Source organism: Euprymna scolopes, chromosome 31, assembly GCF_053919585.1.
Source record: "Euprymna scolopes isolate OS-2025 chromosome 31, ASM5391958v1, whole genome shotgun sequence".
Taxonomy (NCBI): Eukaryota; Metazoa; Mollusca; class Cephalopoda; order Sepiida; family Sepiolidae; genus Euprymna; species Euprymna scolopes.
The window spans coordinates 19,318,631-19,346,518 of NC_136512.1; the positions used below are offsets into that span (position 1 = coordinate 19,318,631).

The 27,888-nt window shown below is 30.4% G+C and overlaps 1 protein-coding gene across 1 annotated transcript in view; it reads right to left on the reverse strand.

The window, feature by feature from the left end:
• The window catches only part of LOC145255664 (mitochondrial import inner membrane translocase subunit TIM50-like), a 130,779-nt gene that overhangs the window by 33,234 nt on the left and 69,657 nt on the right, over positions 1-27,888 (reverse strand). Inside the window, exons 4-9 of the mRNA XM_080114221.1 lie at positions 23,456-23,477; positions 21,494-21,552; positions 16,505-16,624; positions 5,881-5,988; positions 3,546-3,644; positions 2,503-2,659 (exon numbers count right to left, since the gene is read on the reverse strand). Coding sequence (XP_079970347.1) covers positions 2,503-2,659; positions 3,546-3,644; positions 5,881-5,988; positions 16,505-16,624; positions 21,494-21,552; positions 23,456-23,477 — 565 coding nt within the window. The remainder of the gene's footprint in view (positions 1-2,502; positions 2,660-3,545; positions 3,645-5,880; positions 5,989-16,504; positions 16,625-21,493; positions 21,553-23,455; positions 23,478-27,888) is intronic.

Genomic DNA, 27,888 nt, shown 5'->3' on the forward strand with positions numbered 1-27,888 from the left:
AGTTTCACGCCTTAAGACGTATATTTGAATTCAGCAACATGGAAAACCACTCTACATCCAGTTTTTGAGAAATATGAAAACAGAGCCCCAAAAAGGCATGTTTTCTTAGCCCTAAAAGTCCCAGAGGGATGCGAACCAGAATTTTTCCAGGGTCACCCATATTGAATTTATATTAAGAACAATGGCCTTCACATTTTGGCCAAGTTTCAGGAAAATCTAATGGATGGATCAAACGCTATGGTGCAAAAACTGTCATTTGTGGCCATTTTGGGTCATTTTTTACCTCTTTTGAGCCCCTGGGGATGCTGAATCCCAGTGTAAATGGATAACAGTGCAGTTTCAGGTCATAACACATGTATATTTGAGTTGACCACCGTGAAAAACCACTATATAGTCAGATATATCATGTTTTTGTTGAGAAATATGAAAAAAAAGAGCCACAAAGGGACGTTTTTAACACTGAAAGTCCTCGAGGACGAATTTGGCCAAGTTTCAGAAAATCTAATGGATGGGTCAAAAGTTATGAAGCAAAACATGTAATTTTTGGCCAGTTTGGGCGTGGCTACCGAGAGTAAGAAGGCCGAGCACATGATAGCGTAACGTCACTTCCTGATTAAATTGTAGGTATAGACAGCTTCTGGTATTCAACCACGTGGTCAGGCTAACAGGCATAAAAAAATATGGCTACCAATATGTGTTACTGATTGTCCATGTATGTTCTAAAGAGAAAGAACAATTCTCCATTCAGCTAATAATTATTATAATTGCACATTTGAGATGAGTTTAAATCAAACTATTGTAAGTGAATTCGTGTTTGAACTTTTATTTCTATCGGAGAAAGTCGAATATTTCATTTTATTTATTTTTTTTTTACTGCAAAACAATTTTTATACAATATTTTTCAATCTGTTCTTTTAATAATAAATAAAACTTTTCACTGAATATTTCCAAATATAGTTAGCATTTTTCACCGCAGTTTTTTTTTTTTTTTTATGACCGGTGAATTTTCAATATTTTAGCACCGGGCGTAATTTATTTCTTTGAAATATATTTAAAACTTCACGATTTTGTTTTTTATAACATTTTAACTGTAAATAATTTACATGAGGGGTTTGTTTTACACACGTAGATTCGAAAAAATTGTCAAAAAAACAAATATATAACAAATAAAATATATCAATAAATATTGTATGATTTTCGAAGCGATTACACGTTTTAAAGTGAGTAAAACCACTAAAAACCTTTCCAGATAGGTAGAAAAGTAACTTATCTTGCCTTTGATAACATTTATTTGTAATATATTTGTTTTTTGATAACTTTTTAGAATCTATGTGTACAGTAATACAAACCCAAAATTTAATTCAACTTGGAAATAATATTTACACCGGCCAAGGGAAATAAAATCTCTTGGCAAATCATTTCTTCTTAAAAAAAAAAGAAAGATTTATTGTTATCTGGAGATATAGCTCAGTTTCTAGAGCATTCAACTACAGATCAAATTATTCCCTATTCAAGTGAGGATGGACCTCACCATTTTATTTTAATTTTTTCTTGTTAATGAGTTCAATTTACAATAAAAGAAGAGGTACCATTTAAAAACACTGCAAATCATTTCTTTGTTTGCATATTTTAAAACTTAATCAGACGCAACTTTTCCAGAGCATTCATTGTGAAGCCAAATAACGACATTATCATTGTTATTTTTTTTTTTTTTTTATTGCAAACTAGCATTTCAGCCTGGCGTTGCCCGGATGTTTGGAGGTGTATGCTGAACCAAAAAAAAAAAAAAAAAAAAAAAAAATGGTAAATTTTTTTTTTAACTTTGACCTCTATTATGACCCCTTAACGTTTGTTTTGGGCTCAAATCAAGTTAGATCCATGTCCAAGGAACCTACATCTAAAATTTCAAGTGTTTAGACCCAAAATTGGCGGAGGAGTTTGGTAGAGTTCTCAAAGGTCAAATCGTTGAACTTTGACCCCTTAATAGCCAAATTTCTGGCCGAAAACAGATTAAAGATTTTCACAAATCTCAGTACCCTGTATATCAAATTTCGAGTCTGTAGACTGAAAATTGAGAGAGTTATTGCGTAGGGAAATGTAGACGGACAGACAGATACTTTCACTTTTATAGATATATAGATTAGTCCACCAGGCAAATTATTGATTGTAACATAATAAACATTCAATAGAGGATTAATTCTATCATCTTCTGGAATGTACTTCAGAAACAAAGATTCTATGAAGGGGATTGTCAACTGCAGGTACGCTTGTGGCAGATGAGCCCAATGCGAGACAAGCAGGTTTGGCTACAGTGGCTACAGTCAAAAGTCGCGTCAGGTGTGGCTGCTGAGGCTTCCCGATTCTCTCATCATACATATGCAATCTGCATAAATAATGTTTAAGCGTATTGTACGACCAGGCAATGCCAGGTGTCAAGTTAGGCTCAAATAATCATGATTGCAAGAAAAAAAAAAAAGGAAAAAAAAGAATGTATATGCTTACTTCTAAGGAAGTTGGCCAAGTCTATAAGTGTGCGATCGTCATCCGCTCCTGTCCAACGTTTGAGCAAAAATCTGTTCTCTTCTTGTAATTTTGTTGCCGTTTTGTTCCAGTCAATGATGATAACTTTTGATAAATCTCGATTCAAACAAGAGAGATCCTAGGGAACAAAAAATAAAAAATACATGAGTTGTCTCCCTTTGCAACTACTTTTTTGAATAATTGAAACAACCATTAATCTAATCGTTTTTTGGGTTAAAAAAAAAAATACAAAAATAAACTAAGGATTGCATTTTTAAAGATTTCTGTAAAAAGTGGAAATATGCAGTACAGTTTTTCAATATTTACAAAAACAAAATCAATAAACGTAAAAGGGGGGGGGGCTTGCGGTGTTTAAAGAGAGGGACATTTTTAATAACGCAAGCTCCCTCCTTTTTTGAATTTCCAACGTCCTTTTCTGTTTCTAAAATGGAACAGCGTCACAATTTACACAAGAAAATTTTCAAATATTTGTATTGGTATTTTTGTTTTCTTAGTTTCATCCAACCAGAAGACGCCTTGAAATAAAGATGAAACGTTGATGAACATATAACCGATTTGTTCCTTTTTTATTTCTATTTTATCGGAATACTATTTCCATTATTCTCATCATATATAAATAAAAAAAAAAAGAGGTTCTCCTCCAAAATTTTTATTATATATATATATATATATATAAAATAAAAATTTTGGAGGAGAACCTCTTTTTTTTTTTTTTTTCAAAATCTAAAATAATGCAAAAAGCCATGGATAAATAATATTTTTCAACTTTTGTCTGAGATTTTCCATAAAAAATATCAAATAAAGATACAGTTAGGTGTTTGCGCTATATATTAATAAAAGTAAACTTGATTTTTATTAACGCCCTTATTGTTGTGTTCTCTTGATAATGGATATTTTTACTTTATAATTTTATGATACAAGTCATATTTTTAACTTGGCTCTAATGAATGGAGAAATATATTTTGCAGAAAAAAGAAAAAGAAAAAAAAAGAAAAAATACTTACTTTAACATGGTGTCCTTCCAAATAACGAGTGGCATCTCTATACAGGCGATACATAACATAACCATTTGGGTCCAAATTATTCAATATTGGATCTGCATTCTGATGAAAAAAAAAAAAAATTTAAATATGAATAAACAAAAAAAAGACAAAAACAAAAGAAAAAACAAAAACAAAAAAGAAAAAAATAAAGAAAAAAATAAAGAAAAAAAATTTAAAAAATAGAAATAAATAAAGAAAAAAAAAAAATAAAGATAAAAAATAAAGATAAAAAATAAAGATAAAAAATAAAGATAAAAAATAAAGATAAAAAATAAAGATAAAAAATAAAGATAAAAAAATAAAGATAAAAAATGATAAAAAAATAAAGAAAAAAAAATAAAGATAAAAAATGATAAAAAATAAAGATAAAAAATGATAAAAAAATAAAGAAAAAATTTTAAAAATAAAGAAAAAAAATAAAAACAAAAAAATAAAAACAAAAAATAAAAACAAAAAATAAAAAACGAAAAATAAAGAAAAACGAAAAATAAAGAAAAACGAAAAATAAAGAAAAACGAAAAATAAAGAAAAACGAAAAATAAAGAAAAACGAAAAATAAAGAAAAACGAAAAATAAAGAAAAACGAAAAATAAAGATAAATATTAAATTCAATTTATTTATTCTATTTTCAGTATACTAATTTCTAAAAAAATAATTTTTCAGCAGTAATCCTGGTCCGCTCAAGTTGAACGCAACAATATTGGTCTTTTTAGTCAACTCATCCTTTAAACCATCACATTTGAACACTTTTTCTTAAAACTCATTCCTGAAAGATTTCTCACACTTTGTGTCTTCTGCAAATGATGGCTTTTCGCAAATGATGTCTACACCTCAGCTTCATATTTAATATGAGATATCTGGCACCTGGAGAGTTCAACGACTCGTGACTTAAATGGTTTGACGACTATTGAATCTGCCCTTGAAAAGCTCTCAAGAAGTTTTATCTTAATAGGAATTCATTATTGAGATGAGTTTTATTTATTAATTTAATTTATTGCGGACTATTATCCTCATCTTTTTTAGTTGTTGTTCCACAACGTTTCGGCCAACTATTCCTCTGGCCTTTGTCAGGTGATAACCGTGACGGGATAGGAACTCTGAATCTCCTGATTGCATCCACAGCAATCACTGCCTTCCGTAGTTGTTGCTGTCTCCACCACGTTTTTGACCAAGTAAGTCTTTGACCGGCTTTGGGTGGGATTGAAACCGTTATCTTCAAACAATTCTCATCTGGAACCCTAGAGATTCAACGTCTACTCCTTGCGCCTTCAGGGCCTGACCATCTTTCTGCTGTCATGACAGCATCTTTCTTTCTGTACAAAACTTTGCTCAAATCTTCCACATCTTCTGTTCCTCCTAAATTAGGTGTACAGTTTCCACACCAACATCAAACTGTGCACTTATTGTCTCTATAGATACACGAGGAATGTGAAGCTTCCTCCTGGTGCGATAAGTTCCCAATTAGAGCAGGCAGTCAACGGATTTGATTGAAAAGTGGGTGATTTCACAGTCAAAATATGGGAGTGTAAAACATTCGCTGATCACCACTAAATCCTGGGCAACATCATGTCTCCCTGCTAGTGTTTTCTATTTAGATTAATAGAATGCCAACAGGGCTATTTGGGCATTTCTTTGTAATAGGCTAGAGTGCTTGGCCTCTTGAGCACTGACTTTTCAATCTTCACCTTCCACTTTGTTTCACATCTTCCTGTGATGAGAGGGAAGTAAAAACTGAGATATATATATATATATACACACACACACACACGGGGCTGTGTTTTATAGCTATGGCAATGCAGTGTATGGAAACAGTCTATGCAGTAAAATAAAAATGACAATATTGAAACTTATATATATATACACATACACTAGCCTGGGTGCCCAGCATTGTCCGAGTGTCTGGAGGTGTGTGTTGAAAAAAAAAGAAAAAAAAAAATGTGGTAGTAGGTAGGTAGGCAAACTCGAATCTGTACCGCGAAGGAGGAACAGAACATGAAGGGGGAAAAAAAAAAAAAAAAAAAGAAAAAAAAAAAAACGAAAGTGACATCTTTGCTATTGCATCCATCACAAAACCGGAAGTGACGTAGGTTTTAATTAAGGCTAGTCAATTGAAAAGAAGGGATGATTTTCGAAAATATCGGCGAAAAAAGCACCTCCCCTTGTAGAAAAGTGCTCAGTTGAGGGTGAAGGAATTAATGTTTTTTGTCAATTTTTCGATATTTGTTGTCCAAAGGGTCGAGCTTCAAAATGATATCGATCTCGTAAAAATCCGTTGCCTCTGTATAAAAATACTTACATAGCCCTGTTCTGAAGTATAAATGACAATTTCAAACAAAGGCGGTCCAACTTGTTGCAGAAAATATTCAAGTCCTGGACGTTTCTTGAACCGCCAACCGGTTCCATACTGAAAACAAAAATATAAGGAAAATTATTGTCGGAAACAGATTCAACTCGTAAATTTCATTCTTTTATTTACGTTTATTGGAACATTTTCTTTAAACAAGAAAACCAACAATTAAATTAAAAAAAAAAATATTCACATATATCAAACAAAAATGCTATATTTTTCTATTTTTACTTAAAAAAAAAACAAAAACAAAAAAACTATAACATTATGAAAATGACACTAAAGATAAAAATAGTAGTCCAAAGAATGGAAATAAATCAACCCTCGTCTCAAAAATTTAAAAGCGCTTATAAAAATGTTTATTTAAAAAAAAACCCAAAAACAACAGGGAGATAACTCTGCTTAAAATCTGAGGCAAGGGAGATAACTTTTGGTAAAATATTATTTTATTAAATTAGTTTCATAAAAGAAATTAAAAATACGAAAAATAAATGGATTTCTAGCAGAAGTAATCCATTTCTATGTTAATTCAGATAATTCATTTACGTTGATAAGATAAGGTTGTTTTAAATTCTTTTTCAATTTGGATACGTTCTAGCGAGTACATCTTACTTGTGAGATATTGGTAGTTGGATGACTACACGACACCTCTTGTTGAGAAAAAGTAGGTACATTCCACAGTCGGACATCTTTGTGGTTTTTTTTAATCTGTGTTAGCCAAAAGACTTTCTTGTATTCGGTGCAGTGGCTCAAATGGCAGAGAAGTCACTGCGGATACAAGTGACTCGGGTTTTGAATCCTGAGTTCGGATATAATCTACTGATGAGCCCAAAGGAAAACGAGACTCTAGTCTAGGACTTCCGGTTCGCAGGTTTCATGAGTTTATAATGAAGTGGTGTGGTGTGCTCTTATAACAGAGTCGACAAACGAAAATCAGCAGCAGGTGTAAGATAGCTGACAAGCAAAAATATTAGCAGCAGTAGCCATTTTAGCATGTATGCAAATTGACAAGTGTGCACATGGTGACATCATGGCGAGATGGTTGGTTGGTTGTTTTACGTCATATCAACCCTTTTCAGGTTATTTAATGCCAAATCCAGTTATTTGGAAGAAAATTTTTTTAATAGAATGTTTTTTTTTTCAAGTTGGTTTCTATTTAATCCATAGTTGGAACACTAACAGGTACTACCACTCGAGGTCAGAGTGGACCTGGGAGCAATGGCAATTAAAGGGTGGTTCCACACTCCCCAAAGCCCGCACGCTGAGGCCTCACCATCGGATATAGTTTAAGGTCATATCCAGGACCAGTCATGGCGAGAAGAAACGGAGAAAAGAAAGATAAAAAATACACCGTGGTCAAAGAGAGAGGCAAAATATGACCGGGGAAGATGGACGTGTGAAAACGAGGGTGAGAAAGCACTAGCTAGTGCCGGCATGAGGTGGCAGGGAAAGAGAGACTTTTAAAAAGCACGTTATATGCAGAGCATTGTAAAATGTGGGTGTGCGAAAAGGGAAATGTGTTTATCAACAGAACGATAGGAAGTTGTTCACGAAGGCACACAAAAGGAAGCTGACATAGGATTGTTGGTCAAGGTGTACCAGCGAACGGGAATAAAAAGAACCGAGTATATATTTAGAGTTATTTTGTGCTAAGTGACGTTACAGCAGAGGAAGAGAAGAAAAAAGAAAAATGCACCACAAGGCGAGGAGTAAAAAGAAACACGCATGTGGGTAAAATAGACATGTAACCCCGTGGGGGTGGCGAGAGACTTTTAAGCCGTGGGGAGATGGCAGGGTTTTGTCATCTACATGGTACACAACATAAACTAAGAGAATTTTAAAGCAAAAGGTGATGCGTTATTTTGAAAGAACCATGAATAAATGCATTTCCTTTCAACTGTAAAAAAAATGTAGATTTTTATATATTTCCCTTTCTGTGTGTTCCTTTGCAACAAAGTCTCAGACGTGTGAATCTTAGTAGTTGAAATGTAACACGCTTAAAGTGTAACGACCGCGTTACAAATTGTGTCACACTGTTTGTCAAAATAAGTTACTATGTATTATTCAAGCCGCAATTCTAGTCTTGGTCGTGATATTCAACGTTTGAACTGATGTCAGCTCTAACCTTCTTCGGGTGCATTTCTTTCAAGTTCAGAACCATGAAATGGAATTTGCAAACCTTGATGTTGAACTCTGTAATCCAGACAGAAGTTCCAACTGAAAAGACGCACTTGAAAATGCTTGGCAGTGACGTCGCTCAAAATGCTATGAATATAACCTGAGGATGCCCTTTTCTCTACCCTGCAACCCCTCTCCCACAGAAGAGATGTTGCGAGCCTATCCTTGTTTTATCGTTATTTCTATGGCAGGTGCTCATCTGAACTCCAATCTCTGGTCCCCCCTCGCCAATCTTTCACGAAAAACACCCGTCTAGCTGAATCCACTGTGAAAAATTTCCCCCACTCTATATCTGTGCCTAAATCAAAACGCGGATTCCATGAATAAAGCTTCTTTCTTAGAACTGCACGCCTGTGGAACTGTTCCGTCTGCCTGCTTCCCACTGGACTACAACTTGGATGTCTTCAAGTCCAACGTTAACAAATTCCTAATGAACCGCCCCCTTAAGTAAACACTTCATCAAATCTCCGCACTAACGTAATGTACTTGCAATAACCCTTATCCCTGAGTGGCTTCTGGGCCTTGATAAGTGGTGATCACTGTGTAAAAAAAAAAAAAAAAGGTCCCTCTCCATGAGTGAAAAATTTACTTTCACCATGACTAATGTTTGTGAAAAAAAAAAAAAAAAAAAATCAAAAGGTGTGATTATTGAGAAAAGTGTGAACAAATGAACAAGAGTGAATTACTTGGTCCAATCATTCTTTTGTCAGGAGATCAATAAGGATTTTTCTTAATAGAAGGGTCCCAAAGTCCTACCCTGGCAAACATCCCATAGATTTTCCAGACATAGGGACAGAACAACCGAAGGTTACCAGTTCCTGAAACAAACATCTGCTGGACTTTTGAGATATCCTTAAGCCAAGTTGCGGTCCTAAAACCACTGGGTTCCAAACAAATCCGTTAATAAAAGAGATGACATGACCAGAAAAAGATGAAGACAAAAACCACAACACAAACGCTGAGTATTACTGGTCATCAAAAGGTTTGACATTAAGCTTTCTTTGAAATTCCACAAGTGTCCAAGTTCAATATAAACACTGCAGAGTTCAAAAAGCTGCACCTGAAGAAGGTTGGAAGTCATATCAGTTGAAGTGTGAAACTAACAACGTAGACCATAATAGTCGTCCGATTCATACAAATATTACATACTAGAAGATATACCAGGCGTTGCTTGGTATTAAACTTAACGTTAAATTCCTTAAAAGAAAAGAAAAAAAAAAAAAAGAAAGAAAAAACTCGCGCTAAGATCAAAATCTTAACCTTAAGACAAGGAGTTGAGTACAATAACCATTACACCAGCTTGCCGTGTATTGGAACGTTTTTATTAAAACTAAAAACCAAAAATTAAATAAAATAAAAAATTATTCACATATATCAAACAAAAATACTATCCAGTGTTTTCAAACTTTATGAAAAAGATAAAAATTTGATAACCCCCAATTTTGACCCTTTAGCAGCCCCCTTTTTTTTGGAAGAAAACTGATTAAAGTTTTCCACATGTCTGAATATCCTATATACCATATTTCAAATTCATTGAGTATATATATATATAATAAAATAATATATATATATATATATATAATAAAATAATATATATATATATATATATATAATAAAATAATATATATATATATATATATATATAATAAAATAATATATATATATATATATATAATAAAATAATATATATATATATATATATATAATAAAATAATATATATATATATATATATATATAATAAAATAATATATATATATATATATAATAAAATAATATATATATATATATATAATAAAATAATATATATATATATATATATATAATAAAATAATATATATATATATATATATATAATAAAATAATATATATATATATATATATAATAAAATAATATATATATATATATATATATAATAAAATAATATATATATATATATATATATATAATAAAATAATATATATATATATATATATATAATAAAATAATATATATATATATATATATATATAATAAAATAATATATATATATATATATATAATAAAATAATATATATATATATATAATAAAATAATATATATATATATATAATAAAATAATATATATATATATATATAATAAAATAATATATATATATATATATAATAAAATAATATATATATATATATATAATAAAATAATATATATATATATATATAATAAAATAATATATATATATATATATAATAAAATATATATATATATATATATAATAAAATATATATATATATATATAATAAAATATATATATATATATATAATAAAATATATATATATATATATAATAAAATATATATATATATATATATAATAAAATATATATATATATATATATAATAAAATATATATATATATATATATAATAAAATATATATATATATATATATAATAAAATATATATATATATATATATAATAAAATATATATATATATATATATAATAAAATATATATATATATATATATAATAAAATATATATATATATATATATAATAAAATATATATATATATATATATATATATAATAAAATATATATATAATAAAATATATATATATATATAATAAAATATATATATATATATAATAAAATAATATATATATATATAATAAAATAATATATATATATATATAATAAAATAATATATATATATATATAATAAAATAATATATATATATATAATAAAATAATATATATATATATAATAAAATAATATATATATATATATATATAATAAAATAATATATATATATATATATATAATAAAATAATATATATATATATATATAATAAAATAATATATATATATATATATAATAAAATAATATATATATATATATATATAATAAAATAATATATATATATATATAATAAAATAATATATATATATATATAATAAAATAATATATATATATATATAATAAAATAATATATATATATATATAATAAAATAATATATATATATATATAATAAAATAATATATATATATATATAATAAAATAATATATATATATATATAATAAAATAATATATATATATATATAATAAAATAATATATATATATATATAATAAAATAATATATATATATATATATATATATATATAATAAAATAATATACATATAATAATATATAAAATATATAGGTTTAGAAGCGTCTTCACACCTACATTCTCACTTTTATAGATAACTAATTGAACTGAATTTCCAACTGAAAAGACGCACCTGAAAACGGTTTAAGGTAACATTGTCCGAAAGTCATAAAATTTTGTTTTTCCAATTAATTTTTTTTTTAATTTCATTTTATTTTACACTCTTGAATTTTTAATTTTATTTCACTCAATAACAGACTGATAATAGATGAAAAAAAAAAAGAAAAAAAAAAAGATGTGCAAGAAGAGAGAAACACAGGAAATGATCACATAATTTTAATAACGTAGAAATTCGTAAACATTATGATTGTGTCTATAACTAATGACAATTTGTAAGAAAAAAAAAAAAAAAAAAAATTTGAAATTGATGTTTGTTTTTTTCTCTAAAATATTAGTATGGAGATGTGATTTCTTTTTATTTTTTTTATTTTATTTTTTTTACTTGACTCCTCAAAAGGGCAAAGTTAGACACAAGGACAGTTTTTAATGTGGCCCCCCCCCTCAAAAAAAAAAAAAAAGAAAACACTGATTAGTAACAAAAATAAAAAAAATGGATCAGTTATGAAGGATTTCTCCTCCATTAACCGAAACCAAAAAATGAAATGCAGCATCAGATACTACACTTTGATCTTGGCATCAAAGCCAAAAAAGAGGTTTTACATTATATGATTGTGTCTGTAACTGATGGCAATTTGAAATTGATTTTTTTTTTGCTTTTATTTTGTTCACAAACTATAACAATCGTCTTTTTGAATCACACTTACTAAAAAAAAAACCAAAAAAAAATATGATGTACATACTTGTCATGAAACAAAAATGTATTCCTAAAATTATGTAAATTGATTGAGTAACTTTTCTGTTTTAACTTAAAAAAAAGTTTTTTTTTTGATTAAGTGAAGTGTACGATTTTTGATTAGCTATGATGTATAAATACATGGTAGACAACTCAATTCGAACTCTTCAGATCAAAAATCATCCGCATAATGGATACATTAAGCATTAAAATCGCTAAAAATCATAAATTTTTTAATTTTCTTAGTTAAAAAAAAAAACAAAAAAAAAAAAAACCCTACTCCATCAATTCATATGATTTTTCAAAGATAATGTTTTCGTACCCGTGAAGGATACGTATATAAAAAATTTTTCTGTATTTTTGTTTTTAAATAAGTAATTCTAAAGAAAAACCATTTCTTTTTTAACAAAGAAAAAAAAAAGATCATGCTTCTGTATTCTTGTAAATACTTGTAAATTTTATTATACTATTAAAAATTTTTTTTTTAAAATACAGGGTTGTAGTGTAGATTAGGTGTAATCAATATTGGGTGAGAATCCAAAGTTCAACCTTAAAACACACACACACACACACACACACACGTATTTATAATGGATGTACCAGTGACAGAACAAAAATGCTATATTCTAAAAATCACGTAAAATACAAATTACTGGATCAATTTAAATAAGAAAAAATTTTATGAAGAAGCGATAGTATTTTGATTTGCCATGTTTAATAAAGTCACACAAATGAATTCAAGCTACTGAAATCAAAATCAGTCTTGTAATGGCTATGATTTATTGCCAAAGTCGCAAAAATTTTAAAAAGAATTTTCTATGCAATATATATCCACTGGATCAATTTACGTGATTTTTAAATGACATTGGCGTTTCCTACGATAAAAAGGGTGAAATCTGGATTTATACCCAACATTATGTTAAAATAGAATTATATATATATATATATATATATATATATATATATATATATAAAACATAACTACACCAAATGAAGGTGCAATAACTACATCTGCCAAAAATATACAGAGTTATTCCCCTTTAATGCATTTTCTGCAAAGACAAATAAAACGATCATTTTACACTTTCGTTTAGTCTAGGATATTTATGAAAAAAAAAAAAAGTTTAAACGATTGTAAGTAAGGTCACCCATAGAATGAATGTGGTACTGTATTTTGGTTTGGCTGTTTTATGGCATATCAACCCTTTTCAAGTTATTTAATGCCGAATCCAGTTATTTTAGAAATAGTATACATGTTGCATTAAGTTATTTTTTGTAGAGGTTTTTATTCTTCAAGCTCTTTGTGTCTTCAATCGTTAGTTTGTAGTGTTTGGTTTGGTTTGGTTGTTTTATAGTGTATTTTATCGTTTTTGTTCCCTGCCCTGCAGAACATGAATGAGTTTTGCAATGGGAGAGTGAAAAGGGTTATAGTATTAATCTTAGGTATATTTTAAATTAGGGGTACTTGTACAGTTTAGTGAAGACATTAAAAAATGAAAATATCGAAAAAAGTTTAAATTGTATGTATCCGTTATGGAACGAAGTTCTCTGAAAAAAATTTCACTTAATTTCATCAAGTAGTTTTATTTTTTTACAGCGGAAAAACACGTTTTTATTAGAGCGCGTTGAAGGCAGCCATCTTGGATTTAAAAAAAAAAATTGTTTGAATTTTAGAAATGCCAAAGGGAGATAACTCCAGTTAAAGTGCTGACACCCCTTCCCATCTTTAATGCTAGCTTTTCTTCCTTAAAATCGAACATTTTGCTCTGTATCATAAATTGTTTTTTCGCAGTAAAAAAAAAAAAAAACTACTTGATGTAATTAAGTGAATTTTTTTTTCGGTGAACTTCGTTCCATAACGGATACATACAATTTAAACTTTTTCGATATTTTCATTTTTTAATGTCTTGACTAAACTGTACAAGTACCAAATTAGGAAACCCGTCAGGAAGTGGGGGATATAAAAAGAGAAAGGGGGAAATGGGAAAAAGGAAAGAGGTGGGAAAGGTGGGTTGTTTTTATTTTTGGTTTTGCAGAACAAAATCAAATTTTGCAAAAGGAAGTAGAAAAACAAAAACATTAATGTTAGATGCACGTCGTCTCAGGAAGTCAATATCTTCAGACAGCCTAATCTGGTAGCATCAGAGAATTTTGATATTTTTGCCTCAATCCCCTTTTTGACGAGTATGTGACGGGCATGCAATGAAATGAAAGTATCAGAATGCGCTTGTTTAAGAGCTACAGAAACGACAACATGAGTCACTTAAGAGTAATTTCGCAGGTTGCTCTCGGATTGTGTTGATGTACATAATTATCAACGTTATTGCTAGAGTTCATTTTGGGTCATATTGGCGTTACTGTTGACTTGGTGTCGACGAACGTTCTGGTCCAAGTGTAGAGTTCTTTCTTTCGACAAATTTACGTTATGTTAAAAACTGATCTTGTATCTGTATTTGCCTTTTTTTTTTTTTTTTTTTTTTTTTTTTTTTACATTTAATTTCAACATAAAAATAATTTTTTAAAATAAATGCTTGATTTTTAAGTCTGTGGACATAAATTATTTTTATTTATAGTTATATATGACCAGATGTAGAACAGTTGAGGAAGCAGGATCAGTTGGTAGAGGGAAGGTCAAGAAACACATGGAAGGAAGTGATAAATGCACCTGTAAATAAATGTCTGCGGTTTCAACTGAAAAAAAAAAAAAAAAGTGTCGAATTCTTTCCTGGTCTTTGTGATTTTCTGCATACAACGTATGGGTCTCAAGAGTTGACGTGTAACGACTAGGTTGCAATACGATACCATCCTCCCAGTCATTAGCTACATTACAAGAGTTTCATAATGAAGGATTTGGGGTTTTTTGTTTTAAAGGTCTAAAAACTTCCAAAACTATAAGACTAGCAGAGCTACTTTTTATTGCCCAGGTCCATAAACATTCTAAATAAAAATAGTGAGTTTTGTCGTTATATTAAAACTTCAGTGCTTCTACAGAATCGGGACAAGATTTTGTAGTCGATAAATGGAGTTTTCAGATACAAAAAACAATGGTTTCAACTGATTTTTTTTTTGCAAATTCTAATAAGTTACAATGGTAGCTTCCAAATTATGCAGTCGGAATTACCCGAATATGACTGAATTATTAAAAAACTTTAATAGTGTTAGCAGGTGAAAAATTGCCGCCATCTTGTTTTTATAAAATGAAACAAAACCATAAACAAGGGGAAGTAACTCTAAATGTATAATGTGACTAACGCAAAACAAATAAAATAAACGTAACATATATACAGTGTTTCTGAGTTTGGTTTTCATTTAAGATTTTTTCATAATTGTTTAATAAATAAAAAAATTTCTACCTTATTGCTTTTCATAATTTTTTGGATATAATCATTTTTAAAACACGGGGAATACGTAGATACAGTTGAAATTCAATATTACGATTTCCGAAATCTTGTCCCAATAGTGGAGAAGCTCCACTAACTGTTCCTCTATTATTCTCATTCCGCTGCCCCATTAATTTCTTCTCTCCAACTCTCCCTTTCTCTTCCACCCAGCCCATTCCTCTCTCTCATTTTAATGTTGAATAAAACAATCATATTCATTTACCCTATCCACTTTTACATACTCTACTGTAATCTTATATTTATTGCTCCTGGACAACAAAGAGTAGAACAAAACACAATTGCATTCTTGAACCCCTAGCGTTCCCCTACCCCACCCACTTTCACAATAATATCAAGAGCAATGATATTGAGAAGGAAAATAGTCCAAAGAGATTTAAATGTAATACTGTAAGTTACACCTATTGATTCCGGACATAATATGGCATAATCACGTTGACCTACCAGTTCTCGTGAGATCACTGAAGTTAAGCAACATTAAACTTAGTCAGTACTAAAATGGGCAATCATTTGGGAATTCCAGGTGCTGTATGTGCTCTCCGCTTATCTCGGCATTGTTTCCAGTTGTCTAGCACTTCTTGCCAATGGACCCAAGCAGTGCCGATTCAGGAGAAGTGAGGTTGGAGATTGTGAAGGAAGGGTTGCACAAGGACACATGCAGCTGCTCTTACAGAGGGTATCCATTGTCTTTCGAGACTGAATGAAGGCATCAAGTGTATAGGAAAAGTTTTTGTCTCCTCAAAGTATAAGATAATGTTAATGATAATTTTATTTGTCCCAGACAGCTCAGAGTAAAACACACTTACCAAATATAATATCAAAATGTTAATAAGGAGGTCTTAACAGCACTGGCAAAAGAACAAAGAGAAATTATGTTGATAATGATAATTTTATTGTTCATAGACAATGCCGAGTAGAAGAAAAGAAAATCATGAGTTAAGACGATAAAATTTAATACTAGCATCTTCTTACAAAGAACGTAATAAGAAATTGATAAAGTAGCGTGTTGCTTACCGTCCAATCAGGATGAACCAAAACGCCCGTCATTTCCATCACCAAAGTGTATGGTGGCTGCATATATGGGTATTGCAGGGGGTCAGGTAGCAGTTTATCACGAGACGGATCTTTCAGCATCTTGAAATAAATAGAAAAAAATAAAAGCGTTATGTGGGATTCTACAAAAGGGCCCAGAGAAAAAGGCAAAACACATGTTCTAATTGTGATCCTGTAAGGGTCCACAAGAAAGACACAATTTTGTATTTAGTGGAAATGAAATATATCAGACAGAAAATCAAACGCAACAAATAAAGAGTGTATGCATTTGTCAGTCTGCCACGTGTGCAAAACTGTCGCGAGACATACAAGGTAGAACGATAACGTTTTTGCGCTAAAGAAAACACTACAGATTTATTTTAAAACTTTTATTAAAAAAAAAAAATCAATTCAGGTAACTTGATTATCTAGTAGAGCTGATATCTATTCAATGTAGCCGTTTTCAGCTTCAATCACTGCCTAGATACGGGGCCAGAATTAGGAGCATGCCCTTTCCACAAGTGCCGGTGAGAGCTCGGCGAATACTTGGCAATCAGGCTAACTTTGGTGTTGTGGGAAGTCATGTTGGTGATGTTCTCGATGTATAACCAAAGAAAGTAGTCCAGTGGGTTTAGGTCAAAAGAGGAGGAGGGGCAAGTGAGAAAAGGGTACAAAGTCGTAGCACTCCTCCTAAAGCCAAGCTGAGCTTTACGGACTTGTGGGCCGGCATCGAGTCCTGCTCCCACACCAAGAATGTGCCAGCAGCCACCCGATTGCACCAGGGGATTACCACACTCTTCAGCACATCCAGGTAAACTTTGGTGTTGACTTTCAAGCCAACGTTGAAGATATGAAGTGGCATAATGTGGCCCTCACTTGAAACGACACCAAAGACAATAACCGTGGCCGGAAACCTTTTGTTTCATCACCATTGTTATTTGTGACAATCCAGCGATTGTGAGCTAACGAGGAAAGAACCAAATACTTTTTTTGCAGGAACTTAAGTTCAGACTATCAAGATTGTCTAGGAACAAAAAAAATTCAATTTCCAATATTGCCACATGTTTTTTTGGGGTCGCCTTAGACCAATACCCAAATCTTGGCTTAAAAGTTCAATAACTCACAAACAGTTCATTTTCAGAGGTTTTAAACGTGATTTTTTTTGATTCCTCGCGTGGAAAACCTTGTCCATGCAAATTTTCAAGGTTCCACCTAGTCTAGAAATTGATTCATGCCCCAAAACGTAATTTCATAATTTCGCGAATTTGCGCCTCTATGCGATATATGTAAAATACCAAAATTGCGATATTTCCGGAACTGCTTAGAGTTAAAAGCTCAAATTTTCAGGATTCCCTAGTTTTTATGATATACCAACATATGGTGAAAGTTTGGAAAAAATCTGAGAGGTAAGGGTGTCATGGTCTGGATGATTTGAGGTGGAATTACCGGATAGAAGTCTATCGCTATTGAGATTTGTACACAACTGGCCAACTAGTAGATGGTCTACAACAAAACATAAAACCGGTTTTCATCAAACGGAAATGGAATCATGTCTTTTCTATGGCGACAATTTTATCGTTCCACTCTGTATTCTTCCGGTCTTTATAAGAAGTGAACGAGTTCATTATTATCTGTAAGGTGGACACTACAATGGTTTTAGAAAAGCAATTTTAATTTTGTAAAGAATTATTTAGATGAGGATTGATCATTCATATTCTGATTATTCGGACAACCATTTTCATCTTTGTTGTTCTTTCCACAACATTTCAGTCGATGCAACCTCCAACCTTCTTCACGTTTATCTTGTTGAACTCTGGAATCTGCACGGAATTTCTGACGGAACCCTTTATTTAATCCATGGAGGTAGTATGCTCTCGTTCCATCAGCTAGGATTGGGTAGAAATCCTAATAAATTCCCAATTGCGTATTTGAATGTTGCCTGACAATAAGCACGACAGAAAGACTCCTTGTATTTGACAAGATACACGTGAAAAAGGTTTGAGGTTACATCAACTGAACCGTGAAAATAACATTCAAGATGAGAACAATAGTTTAAAAAAAGTTGGAATACCAATTTTTTTTAAGTTCAGAAAAAAACAAAAAACAAACAAAAAAACAAACAAAAACAAACAACAAAAACAAAAAACACTCCCCCCCAAAAAAAACATTTTTGTTTAAATTTTAATTTAGTAGCCACAAACACCAGCCCCATTACCGCATCCCTGTGCCTATCTTACAAGTACTTTAATGAAAAGTGCTCTGCTGAACTCCTAATACTTGTGTCCCCTCAATGTACATGTTCCCTGACAAGCAGTAAAAACCCCACCCCTTTATTGTTGAGGTCGGGTCAGATACTGGAAAGCCTTCTACTCTTACAGTTCCTTCTATAGGACTTCCATACTAACCTGCAGAAGTTTAAAAGTAATGTGAAAAACGTTAATGTTACCCAAGCACTTGACCACAACTGCACCAAGTGGAGCCAGCTCGTCCATCGTTCAGTCACCATGCAGTGCCCCTATGACCTTGGCGAATTACGGAACCAGTAACATTATGTGAAACCAGTACATAATATGACAAATTAAAAATGAAGATTATTTATGTTGAAACTATAAAATAACTTCAAATTAATAAAGTGACCTTTTCTGTTTCAAGTTTTGTGCTAGCTGCGAATTGTTATTTTATAAGGTTGGTGCAAAAATAATGTTTTTTTTTATCAAATTTATACATACATATATATATATATGTAACCACAACAAAGGTAGATGTTTCTCGCATGCCTTTCTAGCTAGGGATTTCCCCTTCCTTCCTTCTCTTCAAAAAAATGCTCCATTGCCAAAAGTGTGCTTATTCATAAAGTCTGAAGAAATGCTGGTTTTGAAAATTTTCAAACGACATAATGCTTGAAATTGTTGAACTGGACACGGAAACAATCGTAACGTAAATTGAAATACACTTTTTGTTGCCACCAACACCTTGTTTTTGCTTACACAGTATATACATGTTTTCATCATCCCCCCACCACCACCTTTTTTTTTTTTTTTTTTACTGATCCATCGTTTTTCTTTCTGTTTTCCCATTTATAAAAAAAAAAAAAAAAAAAAAAAAAAAAAAAAAAAAAAAAAAAAAAAATCAATAAATTTATTCAAATTAAGTTTTTGGCTCAAGTTAAAACCATAAACATTACGTAACAAACAAGGGAGATAATAATGAAATGGGAAAATTCTAACATGAACAGCATTTCAGAAATATAACACATTAAATAAATAAAAAAAAACAAAAAAACTCAGGAAGCAAATCAAGAAAAATTAGTAAAAAAATAATCCGGTACTTGTACAGTTTAATCAAGACATTAAAAAATGAAAATATCGAAAAAAGGTTAAATTGCACGTATCCGTTATGCAACGAAGTTCTCCAAAAAAAAAATTTCACTTAATTTCATCAAGTATTTTTTTTTTTTACAGCGAAAACATAATTTGCTATGATACCGAGCAAAAGGTTTGATTTTTAGGAAGAAAAGCTAGTATTAAAGATGGGGAGGGGGTGTCAGCGCTTTAACTGGAGTTATCTCCCTGTGGCGTGTTCAACAAATTCCATAATGGCCGACTTCAACGCGCTCTCATAAGAACGTGTTTTTCAGCTGTAAAAAAAAAAAAAACAACAACAAAAAAAACCTACTTGATCAAATTAAACGAAATTTTTTTCGGAGATCTTCAGTCCAAAACGAATACGTACAATATAACTTTTTTTTCTATATTTTCATTTTTGAATGTCTTTATTAAACTATACAAGTACTAAGAATCCATGTACTTGTAAAACTGATTTTTTTTTTCTCACTCTGGCATATTAAAACCTTATATTTTCTAGATTATTTAATTATTGGAATTCTTTGGCGATAAGTAATTTGTATATTTTTTTTATTTTATTTTATTTATTTACGAACTATTATCCTCATCTTTTGTAGTTGTCGTCAACAACTATGGAAGCCAGTAATTACTGAAGATACAGTTGAAGATCCAGCATTCCTATCCTGTCGCAGTTAACAACCTGATGAAGACCAGAGGAATAGTTGGCCGATACGTCAGAAAACAACAATAAAAAATGAGGATAATATTCTGCAAATAAATTGATAAAAAAAAAAAAAATGCCCTACATTTTCTATTTAAAAATTATTAAAATAAACTTTTTAATATTCTCAGTCATGGATATGCAAACAATTTCAAGAAGGTTAAGAAATTTGCATATTCCTTTGAAAAATCGAGCACTTTTTTTTTTATTGCTTTTTATTAGATGATTGGTTTAATTTCACTATTACCTTGAATTCTGTTCGTGCATAGTTTCTACATTCTGCATAATTGTGTAGAATTTAGGACGAGAATGTTCTAGCATGTTTATATATGTGTATAAGTGACCTTGTCTGTGTGCGAAACTTCTCTAGAAAACTCCTCTTTGAATATAGATTTGAAACTTTGAAACTTGATATATAGCTTATTTGGACCTCAGGAAGATTTTTTTCTTATTTGGCTTTTAGCTGGTAAACATAGCTGCCAAGGGGTCAAAATGGAAAAAAAAAAGTTGACTTTGGCAGGAGTAAATCGATTAACTTTTGAGCTTGCAATCACATTTTTTGTATCAAGTTGTGTAATTTTTAACTTTTTTTTTTAATCCGTCTGGGGGGGGGGGAACAACGAAAGCTAAAACACTAAATAACAGAAAACTGGCTCCATAATATTAAATACGAAATCTGCATGAATTAAAATATATTTACACATTTTATGACTGGGTAATGCTGGATTACCTGCTAGTAATTAGTAAAGTGACTCTTTTTCTTTTTCAAGTGTTGTGCTAGTTGAATCGTTATTTTAGTTGACTTTGTCGAGATCTCTTTCACCTTTGTCTGCTTTACTTTATGTAAAAATCTGAAATCTAGAAATTCAGGAAACACCTGGAACATTTTCATTGAATCCGTCTTACCTGTTTGTATTGACGGAATTCTTTCATGGCACGTTTTAGGTAGGCCTGGAAAATGGACACTGAAGAAAAAAAAAAAAAAGAAAAAATTACAGAAGCTGGTTAAAACAATACATTATGCTTGTCATGATAAAAAAAAATAATTTTCTAGGAGATATATAAATAAAAAAATAATATAATGAGAAAAAGGAAACGGAAAGAGGAAAAGGAAAAATAAAAGAGGAAAAGAGGAAAAAAGAAAAAGAAAAGGAAAAAGAGGAAAAAGGAAAAAGAAAAGGAAAAAGAGGAAAAAGAAAGGAAAAGGAAAAATAAGAGGAAAAGAGAAAGAAAAAGGAAAAAGAAAAGAGTAAAAAAGAAAGAAAAAGGAAAAAGAAAAGAGTAAAAGAGAAAGAAAAAGGAAAAAGAAAAGGAAAAAGAGGAAAAAGGAAAAAAGGAAACGAGAAAGAAAAAGGAAAAAGAAAAGAGGAAAAGAGAAAGAAAAAGGAAAAAGAAAAGGAAAAAGAGAAAAAGAAAAAAGAGGAAAAGAAAAAAGAGGAAAAGAAAAAAGAGGAAAAGAAAAAAGAGGAAAAGAAAAAAGAGGAAAAGAAAAAATAAAAGAGGAAGAGAAAGAAAGGAAAAAGAAAAGGAAAAAGAGGAAAAAAGAAAAAGAGGAAAAAGAGGAAAAAAGAAAAAGAAAAAGAGGAAAAAAGAAAAAGAAAAGGAAAAAGAGGAAAAAAGAAAAAGAAAAGGAAAAAGAGGAAAAAAAAAGAAAAGGAAAAAGAGGAAAAAAAAGAAAAGGAAAAAAAGGAAAAAAGAAAAGGAAAAAGAGGAAAAAAGAAAAAAGGAAAAAGAGGAAAAAAGAAAAAAGGAAAAAGAGGAAAAAAGAAAAAAGGAAAAAGAGGAAAAAAGAAAAAGAAAAGGAAAAAGAGGAAAAAGGAAAAATAAAAAGGAAAAGAGGAAAAAGGAAAAATAAAAAGGAAAAGAGGAAAAAGGAAAAATAAAAGAGGAAAAGAGGAAAAAGGAAAAATAAAAGAGGAAAAGAGAAAGAAAAGGAAAAATAAGAGGAAAAGAGAAAGAAAAAGGAAAAAGAGGAAAAAGGAAAAAAGACAAGGAAAAAGAGGAAAAAGGAAGGAAATAAAAAAAATCTATTCGATATTTTTAAATTTATGTCTAAAAATTTATTTTAGTTGAAATTCAATTTTTCAAATTTCAATTTTCGTTATTCCGAACATGAACTGATTATATTTTTTGTTAGAAAGCAGAATATGTCACCATTTAAAAATATTAAGGAATTTATTAAAATAAAGACTGTAACAAAAACTGTCACAAGTAAGAAGTTATTTTCAAAATATATTACATCATGTAAAGAATGTGAAAAAACAATATATTTTGTTTTAATCTTATAAGAAAAAAAAAATAGTTGATTGTTAAGATAGAGTTGACAAATCAATTTTAAAAAAATATGTGCAAAACAAAAAAAAAAAAACATTACATGCTTAACTGTCATGTTGAAAATAATATATCCCAAAATTATGAAATTTTGAGTAGAAAGTTACTTCTAGTTAAAAGTAATTTTTATGGAAAATTGGGTAAAATTCCATTTTTTTTTAGACATTATTAAGTAGAGGACATAACTCGAAACAAATATTTTAGGTTATTTGTTCATAATTATTGCTTATAGGGATTTTTTTATTAATTTTTTTTACAAAAAACTATTAGTTGTTCTACTTAATGAATTTTCATATTTTTCTTTATATATTACTATTTTTGACATGACAATTATGCACATAATATTGTTTTTGTTTAAAAAGACATTTAAAAAAAATCGATCTGTTGACTATCTTAACAAGCACCAAAAAATGTCTTAATTTTAGAAAAGAAAAAATTATATATATATATATATATATATATATATATATATATATTTATTATAAACAAGGTTTTAAATTTACAAATTAAATAAAACAAAACTAATGAAAAACTTACTGTCTGAAAATTCATCTTTGATCTGGAAAGAAAGAAAACGGTCGTTAGTAAGAGAAGGTAAAATCTGGTTTTATTTTATATTTCATTAGTGAATTTTTTTTTTGGAGGCAAAAGAGAAACTATAACCCCATAATGGAATGAAGTAAAAATTACAGACAGAAGAATGGTAGAGTAAGACAACTCGAAGAAACGGTGCCGATCACCTACCAGGCAGATTTAGCATAAAATTTAATACAATATGGAAACCATTAAAATAATAGATAAGGTCACAAGAAAACAATATATAAGTCTTGGAAGTTTCTTTAAAATCTTTAAAACTTTTAAGAAAAACAAAAGTACTTTGTTAGAAAATTATTTTGTCTGTAGGTCAATTAATTTCCTGCATCACTGTATAGTTTTATTTATATGAACAAACGATAGGACAGATGTTCTTAAAGGGATCATCAATTGATCAAGGTCACAGAGCGGCACTAGCGGCCTCAAATGATTGAATTTTTTGCAGACTTTTATGGGTCTTTAACCAGTTTAAGTAGTTTTTAAGGAGTAAAAAAAAAAAAAAATGGGTCAAAATTGAAAAAATTATTATACATTTTGTATATTCATCTTAGTTTAATTTTAATCAATTCATGTGTGTGTCACGTTGATACAGTAATAACATCACCAGATTTGAATGCTACAGTTTCAGTTTTAGCTGATGGCACCAAAATACTTTTTTTTTTTTAATAAAATACACATCAAGTGCACTTGAAAGCCAAATCACAACGTAAAATTAGGAAAATAAACAAACATTTTACTTATTTAAAATTTATCAAAAATATATTTCAGAGGTATACTCCATCTTCAGTGTGTTGTTTTTTTTTTTCTTTTCTTCTTCCTTGCCATGTTGTAAATTTGGTGAAGAAGTCAGTTTATAAAAAAGCCGCTCGTTGTTTCTAGCAGTTGTATTTTGAAATGTTTGAACTGTGCGTGGGCAATGAGAGAATAACGTCAAAGAATAAGAGTTCATATAGAAACGTTTTAATTTGAAAAAAATACGCATCAAATATTTCAAATTTATTCTAATTAAAACAATATTTCTATATGAACTCTCATCCTTAAAACTTTTTTTTTTTTTACTTTTGAAATCATGATTCTCTAATAATATACACAAAATCAAGACAAATTAAAACATCATACTTAAACGTATTTTACGACCGGGCAATTTTGATTTTCTAAGGATGTCGTTTTGATCAAAAACAATATTACGTACTTAATGATCATGCTGAAAATAGTATTATATCCAAAACTTACGAAAACTCATAGAATAGAAAGTTGTTCACCATTAAAAGTAATTTTTCTGAAAAATTGGGTAAAATTGCATTTTTTTTTCGATGTTATAAAGTAGACAATAGGAGGCTATGCAAATAAGACAACTAAAATGAATATTTTAGATTACTTGTGACCTGGCTGCAATATTTCTCTATAGTGATAGACTTGTTTTTTTTTAAAAACAATAGCTGTTCTATAAATTTCCATAATTTTTGAATACATTATTTTCGATATGAGAATTAAGTACGTAATATTGTTTACGGCATAATTATGTTGACACATAGGATCCTGCTGGATTACCAAAGTTAAGCAATATTGAACCTGGTCAGTACTAAATGAGTGACCATTTGAAACTTTCAGGTGCTGTATGTGCTCTCTGCTTATCTCGGCATTGTTTCAAGTCGTCCTGGACTTCTCCTTGCCACTGGACTCAAATAATGCAGATTCAGGAGAGGTGTGGTTGGAGATTGCACAACCCTTGCCTCACAATTACACGTGCAGCTGCTTCTACAAAGGGTTTCTTTTGTCTTTTGAGACTAAACGAAGGCATCGATAATTGTTTTTGTTTAAAACTTGATATTCAAAAAAATCCATTTGTCGACTATAGCTATTAAGCACCGTAATAATTTTTGTGTGTTGTTTTGCGGTGAATTTTGAAGGATAGTAAGTGTCTAGAAATGGTATTAAACGATTGTTCTGTTTCAAAGGTGAATTTTTTTTTTATGATTGCAGCTTCATCTTTATTTATCCAATATATGTGCACACACATATATATTATATATATATATATATATATATATATATATATATATATATATATATATACACAAACACACATATTTATATATATAAATAAAGGTTTTATGACTCAATGAGGAACCCCTCCCTGGACTTCTACGGCAAATTCCATTGTTTTAATCTTGTGTTTTAATGAAGATATAGCATTTTTACTGGAAAAGTAGTGTAAAAAATGTGACGAAAAGCATATGGGATTAAAAAGGGAAAAATATCCAAACGTGTAAGGCACAAAAATGGTCATAACTTCCTTAATTTTAATTGGATTTAAAAAATTTGAAAAGAGTCTTTCTTAGATCAAACTTTTTCTATGTATGCCATTGAGATATTTTAAGCAATTTTAATTTTTTATGTGTATTGCTACACACTTACATATATATATATATATATATATATATATATATATATATATATATATATATATATATATAAGGATTTTATGACTCGATGAGGAACCCCTCCCTGGACTTTAGCCATCTATCTCTGTCCCAAGTTCTCCGCTGCCACGTGGGACTCGTGTTTTATCAGGTCGTTCCTCCATCTCGTTCTTGGTCTTCTCTTTGACCTCTTATGTTCACGAGGTGTCCATTCCGTTGACCTGATGGACCATCTGTTGTCATGTATGTGCCCTACCCATCTGGATGCCTTGATAGCAGTATTGATGTCAATAACTCTTATTTGTTGGTAGATCCAGATGTTTGTCTTTCTATCTTATAGAGTGATGCCCAACATTATCCTCTCCATCTTCCTTTGTGCCACTGCCAAGATTTCACTTTGGCGAGCTGTCACGGTCCATATTTCACTACCATAGATCATCATAGGTAATATATATTCATTGAAGATCTTCACTTTGATTGACATATCGGCAGCAGTCACTTGTGTCCCTATATCGGGTCCATCATCTGCCTCATCTTCTAGGATTTTACATGGCTTGCAAGGCCGAACCAGTGATAGAAGAGTTGTGGGTAGTATTTGATAGGGAGTATAGGAGGGGGACAGAGCTGTTCTCCCTCTATCCTTTTTCTCCTAGCCTTTTCATATTGTCTTCTTTTCTCCTCAAAGTCCATGGTACCTTTGCGTGCAAGGCGCTTCCATTTTGTCCGATCCCTGGCAGCCTGTTCCCACGAAGGGTCGATGTTAATCCATGCCAGGGTGCACTTTAATTGGTCTTTATAACACAGTTTAGGTGCTCCTCGTGATCGAATCCCATTGGCGAGCTCACCATATAGTATTTTTTTTGGCAGCCTGGAAAGATCCATCTTGATAATGTGGCCTGCCAAACGGAGGCGACGGTGAATGATGGTTGCCTCAACACTGGTTATTTTAGTCCTGTCCAGTACTTCGAAGATAGTGGTATGGCTCTCTCTGGTGATATGCAAAATTTGCCTTGGCTTGTGTTGCTCGAAGCGTTCCAAGTGTTTTTGTATCGCTTCTGTACAATGTCCTTGTTTCACAAGCGTAAAGGAGTGGGGAGAGTACTACTGCCTTGAAGACCATGATTTTAGCTTGTCAATTTCAGTTTTTGATTGACACACACACATTATATATATGTATATATATATATCTATAATATAAAGCTGAATGTGTGTGCGTGTGTGTCTGGTCACGAATAGGCTCCTATATGGTTGACTATTTTAAAAAGCTGATTACATATAATTGTTCTCTTTCGGTGGAGGAGAAATCCTTCACGACTGAGACAATTTTTATTTTTGTACCTTTTCTCCACGTTAAAAAACGACCCTGGTGTCTAACTCTGTCCCGTGGGGAGGCATAGTAAATAGGTACATATAATGATAGAAGATGTATCGAGACACAGGAATGGGTATGTTTGATCTGGCAGAACTGTGGTTCATTAAAATTGTGGGGTCTGCGTTCACGCCTGGTCCACAAAGTATGGAAATAAATTTAAAAATTAAAAAAAAAAAAAACGTTTACAAGTGTTTTTGATATAGATGTACATAATAATACTTTGATAAGTATGTTTTTACTTAAATAGGGATGGTATAATAAAATTGTGGGGTCTGCGTTCACGCCTGGCCTCCATAGAATGGAAATAGGCACAAACTTTAATAAAAACTTTTCATATCTATCTGCGTAAGTATACTTTGATAATTATGTTTCAGTTGGAAGAAATATGGTATAATAAAATTATGGGGTGTTCGTTCACACCTGACCTCCATAGAATGGAAATATGTCACAAAGTTTAACAAGGTTTTTTAATGTAGATCCACAGAATATTGTGATAAGTGTTTCAGTGTGAACAGGTATGGTATAATAAATTATGGGGTTTATCTATTTTATTTTTACTTTCATCATATTTTGCTTTGGTT